We start from the raw sequence: 5695 nt of genomic DNA, 5'->3' as shown, positions 1-5695 counted from the left end.
TTAATAGTTTGATTTTTACAAGTTATGCATACATTAGATATGTGATGAGAAATGTGGTGAATATACTATAAGCATTGTTGAAAAGGTTTAAGTGTTAAAGATCATGATTCACCTCCCCTCTTAGTATATTGGTTATCCAATTAAGACTCCCAACACATGTCTCTGCACATGCTTTGGACAAAATACGAATAACCCTTCAGAGCCAAGATGTTTCTCTATTTATTGTAAACAATAAAAATGAAGGCCAAAAACAACCATAAAACATGTCATTCATCAATATTCCATAAGGTATGACTCCATCACCTTAATTTAAAATGGTCACAATACTTGCCTGTCATATGCATCATATTTGTTTATGTTACCAAGAACACAAAGTGTCATGTCCTCCTTAATTCTTTCCTTAAGAATGAAATCTTGGGAAAGATTATCACGCCATAATATCTCACCGTCCGCGATAATTATGTGAAGTGATGCCCCACTCGCTCTTCTAATAATACTCTCAGTAGTCCATATGAGTTAAAGATTGATAAGAAATCATGAAAAAGTGCCCCATGGCTTTAATTGTATGTTTGAAACAAACTATAAATTTGCCAATGCTCATGTTGGTAAAAAAGATTTACCATGCTATAAACACAAGTCGAAGGTAGACTTGCTATTAGTTAATATTTGTTTATTTTAAAATTTCTAATTAGGATAAATGATTGTCAAAGGAGAAAACCTAAATTTATGAAAAGTAGTAAATCTAGGTTTCTTATGCATATAAATAATATTAATATGTCAATGGGCTCTTGATCTATTGGTGAAATTGAAAAGTTGATAAAGAGCCCACTAGAGATCAAGGTTTGCTCGGTCCAAGGTTCCAAAATTCATTTTCAATTTAACACCGAAAAATAAACAAAGAAGAAATCAACAAGCTTGCCCTTATTCAAAAAGAAAAATACTGGAAGAGGAAGTAGCAAGGCTAATTTAAAAAATAAATCAAGGTATAACAAGGCAAGGAAATTTGCAGTCATATGAATTTCACATTTGTACCACAAACAAACAATATTCATATGACGAAAATCATGTATTTTTAACTGGCGGGTAGGGAGAAAGGAAAGAATTCGCATACAAACAAAATGAATTACTTTTGTGGTAAAATGTGTGAGAATAATTAATTACATTCGACAATGAGAAAAAAAATAAAAATGACAGAAGTCACATCCTACATTTAGGGCCTGTTTGGTTGCAGGAATAGGAATATGGGAATATGAATAGCTATTCTGGAATAGAAAATGGGGGTACGTATTGCTATTCTCTGTTTGGTTCACCCTTGGATTTGATGGGGAATTCGTGGACCCAAAAATTTATGTTTTCTAAAATAAATAAAACTGGAATAGGAATATGTATTCCAATTCCACCTATTTGGGTGGAATTGCAAAACCTCTTTTTTGGGCCAAAATTGGAATACGTATTCCTAGTTTACTTTGTATTCCAATTCTGATGCAAACGAAGAATTCAAAATTTCAAGAATTTACATATGCCTATTTCGTTTGTATTCTCGTTGCCAAATGGGCCCTTACTTATTAGTGTCCTCTTTCTTTTCAAATGGGCTGAGCGTAAATAGCATGGATGTCTCGTGTGCTATTAAAATAATGAGAATCCATGCCTCAATCCAACTCCATTGATAACACCCCACCATATTCCGTGGAAATCATATTTTAATACAAGTGACGCAAGCGTCATAGTTCCTGCCATTTGAATTTTTAGTTTAAACAAAATAGAAGAAGCAATGTTCCCATTGGAACATTGATAATTACTTGCTATGGTTTGAACAATGTAAAATAGCTTATTGACATTAGATAGAAAATCTAGCTTGAGATAAGATGGTGCCCTAGTATATTAGCACCAAATTCAAGTTTTTATAATGTTCTTAAATAAACTTTAATAAATAAATAAGTATGAATAAAATAAAATCTCATATATTTATATTAAATTATTGTGATTAAATACTTATATAAGTATTCTAGTTCACAATCAATAATTGAAAAAGTAAAATAGAAAATTGAACATAATAATATAAAATACTAAAAATAAAATAAAAACTATATTGAAAAATATTAAGATTTAAGTTTTATTTCTTATATAAAGAAAATAGTCAACATGTCATGTCATTGATATAATTACTTTATGTTTAAAGTAGTTGTAAAAATAATTTTCTATGGTAAAAGAAGATTTCTATGAGTAATTAATGCAAACATGACATAAGCTATCATTAATGCAAAGATGACATAAGCTATAATTAATGTATGAAAAGTAGAGTGTGCAAAATATGCTAATTTTCTATGAAGAAAATTAATTTTACTCCCTACTATTTTTGCTCTAAGCCAATCAAAGAAGAGATAAATTATTTTGTTTAAATCATTTAAATAGATGGAAAATTTCAAACTATAGTTGATAGACATATGTGTTAAAAATTCTTGACTCTCATTGGCTAGTTAAAAAGTTATAGCAACTAATATGACATCTAATGGATGGCAGGAACTAAAAATGAACTTTATCTATATCCAACAACGTAAAGTGCTAAGTTTGACATAGTTTCTTCTGATTTTACTAAAAATACAAGATTATTCCAGTGTTCAAACCAACAGAATTAGCTTAAAGTTGTTGGCATGGCTTTACTTGTGTGGCAAGCTCTTAATCGAGGATCTTTTTATTTGCTCTCCAAATTTTACTGATTAAACATTATCAATGGAAATATGAAAGAACGTCAATTTGGGATCATAGGAGTGAATGCAAAACTTACCTAATTTGAATGAGGTTGAACAAATTTTATCCTACCATATGGTAGTTTCAACATTAAATAAAACATTTTATGAAATCGTTAGAACTTTTCTCTTAATCAATATTCTTGAAGTAAGCATTCCTTTTTGACAAGAAGATAAACATAAAGTAAGATGCCATATTCTTGCTAAAATCCAAGATTACAATGCTTTTGCTGCAGCATGATTTTAATTATCTCTTTTATGTAGATTACAAAGCAACTGGAAAACTAATGAGAGTGCCACAAATTTCATGAAGATCACAAGCCAATAATGAATTGGCAATTTCTTCAAGAAACTACCCAACGGCTGTAATAGATGTAGGCTGGCCCAATCGAATGGCATTTACATAGTTGACAGGGCTGTGAGCTGAGATGCCTGGTAATACAATCCCCATGCATCTTAACCCCATTCCAAACCACTCTTCTCTGAAATCCTTTCCCTTTGTATGCCCAATCATCATGCTCTGCATAAGCTCCCACATTGCATTCAGGTAAATGGAAATGCAATATAAGGGTGAGAAATTCTTGTTGGGTTCTTCCTTCATTGTCTGTAAAGGCACAGAAGGGGAAATTAGCGGCCCTACAAATAGAATCTTGAAAGGGAAAAAGAGGAAAAATGTAATATCCACACTTGGGCATTGCTTGAACAACAATTATTCGACACATTACCAAATTACTCAAAATTTCTTTTTCTCCAAGCTTTCAAAATTTTCAATTTGGGAGAAGCAGAGAAAATATACAACTGGGTGAAGCTAGGAAAAATTTACCTTCTGTTCGTAGAAGCTATTATAGTAGATACATTCTCCAAAATGCTTGAACAGGAATACATCATTATCGTAGGGCAATCTGGGAACCATGTCATTGCAGTATACCACTCGGAAATACCTTGGCTCAGACTGGTTGATGTTTTTATTCCAATAGTTTCCCATATCTTCATCACCAACTCTTGGTTGCCCAAATGTATTAACTGCTAACATCTTTTCTAGGAGCCTTTTCCGGTTATGAAGAAGTAATATTGTAGGAAATATTACTGCAAGAGCACCACCCAGACTGTGCCCTGTGACTATAAACTTTGCATCCTTGTGTTGTTCTAGCAATTTTTCTAGAGTAGCTCTAATGGCATAGTAAGCCAGAGGCTTTTCATGGTCTGTTGGGATATTTTCTGGCCATCCATTGGTTTCATTGGGTTTTAGATGAAATTGGGCATGATCATCATTGGAGCGATTTGCTAGGCCCATTGCTTCGAGATACCCAAGATGAACCCTCCCAATTGGCTCCATTTTGTACAGTGAGATGTCAAAATCAGTGCTCCAATCGTTTGCATTGAATGGCTCTGTGCCTCTGAATGCAATCACCACCATTTTTGCATTTTCTGCTTTATCACAGAATATGAAGGCTTGGGTGGACATTGTTCCCAAGAATTCTATACACCAGCAAATCACAATTACTCTGATTAGTACAGAGTGGGTTACCAAAATATGCTGCTAGTTCTATTCAAAACATTTCTTTTAATGATAAGAGATTTTGATAATATAGATAGACAAATACTTGTTTTGGATTAAATGTTTATCAATATTTTAGATTACATTTTATAATCTACTTTAATTTTCTTTATCATTCTGACAAAAGATTATAGAAGGTGAGAACATAATTTTATTTATGAACCTATGAAGAAATTTCTTACCATTCCAGCAGTTGAAGAACTCCACGAAATGCATCTGCATATAAAAATTCAGCCATAAGATCAGCAAAGAGACCCAAATAATTAATCATGGAATGGAAACAAACATTAAAATCTAGGGAATGAGTACGGAACACTTTGAAATTGTGAATACCTTCCAACGTTTGGTGACCACATTCCTGATAACAGACTCATTTTCATATGCTAATTTCGAAGCCATAACACTAATATCCTGGCAAAATTTGCTTCCTGATTCGATTACCCTTTCAGCAGTATGGTGTAAATCCAGACGGCGATCCAAATGCCCAATGAAACTAATGAAATTTTCTGTACCCCTTTTGGGCATTATCACCTCATTTCCTGATCAAATGAGTCCTTGATCAGAAACCACAACGATGATAAAATTAAAACAAAAACAAAAACCATATTACCAATACAGTAGAGATATCTTAAACACCGGGAACTAGTTAAACAATCGAATGTTTTCCAAAGAACATTGCAGTTCAAATAAACAGTGTTAGTGAGAGAGAGAGAGATTAAATGTGAATCTGAACCTCTTAGAAGCCTACTGATTATTCCTGTGAGTCCTCCATTGTTTGAAAATAGATTCAAGATAAACTCAATATGAGATCCAATCAATTCCATGGGTTTGCCCACAGAATGGAAAACTTTTATTACGAGGATGGAAATTTTGATAATCCATCTATTTTGAGGCCTGAAGTGGTCTGGATATTCTTTGAAGCAATGCTCATTTCCAGCTGGGTAAAGAGAAGAGAGGAAGCGTATTGTTCCTCCCTTCTCAGGATGTAAAATGATATCTTCCTTAGACATCTCTTGCTGGTTATACCTTTCAAACTTGGAGTAAAGCAAAACATTATATGGCCATTCCCAACTGGTTTCTGGGCAGTCAAAAGTTTGTTGACTTGGAATGTCTATTTGATGGCTAAGATGTCGTCAAATCTACAGTGTGAGTTCATTTCCAGACGAATGGAGTGAACCTTCACCGTTGATGGTGCGTAATGCACGTTTACCAGGCGACAATCTTCCACAAAGTTGTGGAATTTTCTCCTAATGGATTTTTTGAAAAACTGGCCCCCACCATGCAGTGGAGGATTCTTTTGAAATTGGAATTTTAAGGACTGGATTCGTTTCTTTGAAAGTGGGTACCGACTTTAATGATTGTGGTTTATAAAGTTAAAATATCACCCAAT

The 5695-nt window shown here is 33.4% G+C and overlaps 1 protein-coding gene across 1 annotated transcript; it reads right to left on the bottom strand.

Moving 5' to 3' along the window:
• Window positions 1-2921: 2921 nt before the first annotated feature.
• On the bottom strand, window positions 2922-5344 carry LOC149559706 (triacylglycerol lipase OBL1-like). Its single transcript, XM_089824255.1, has 5 exons — window positions 5039-5344; window positions 4639-4844; window positions 4488-4521; window positions 3571-4226; window positions 2922-3351 (listed from the first exon to the last, which is right to left on the bottom strand). The coding sequence occupies exons 1-5, from the start codon at window positions 5313-5315 to the stop codon at window positions 3100-3102; spliced, it is 1425 nt and encodes a 474-aa protein (XP_089680381.1). The 5' UTR covers window positions 5316-5344; the 3' UTR covers window positions 2922-3099.
• Window positions 5345-5695: the final 351 nt, after the last annotated feature.

The sequence above is a fragment of the Cupressus sempervirens genome, chromosome 4, assembly GCF_028749045.1.
Source record: "Cupressus sempervirens isolate cs-2001-9-10 chromosome 4, ASM2874904v1, whole genome shotgun sequence".
NCBI lineage: Eukaryota > Viridiplantae > Streptophyta > Pinopsida > Cupressales > Cupressaceae > Cupressus > Cupressus sempervirens.
Note: the sequence above shows the minus strand (reverse complement) of the source record. Positions and strands in the feature narration are given on the sequence as shown.

Bases quoted from the DNA above. Each gene is read 5' to 3' on its own strand.
- LOC149559706 (XM_089824255.1), bottom strand. From the start codon at position 5,315: ATGTCTAAGGAAGATATCATTTTACATCCTGAGAAGGGAGGAACAATA. The intron at 4,522-4,638 runs GTATTCACAATT...TTTTATATGCAG, and splicing joins TGGTCACCAAACGTTGGAAG to ATGCATTTCGTGGAGTTCTT. The intron at 3,352-3,570 runs GTAAATTTTTCC...GTGCCTTTACAG, and splicing joins ATAGCTTCTACGAACAGAAG to ACAATGAAGGAAGAACCCAA.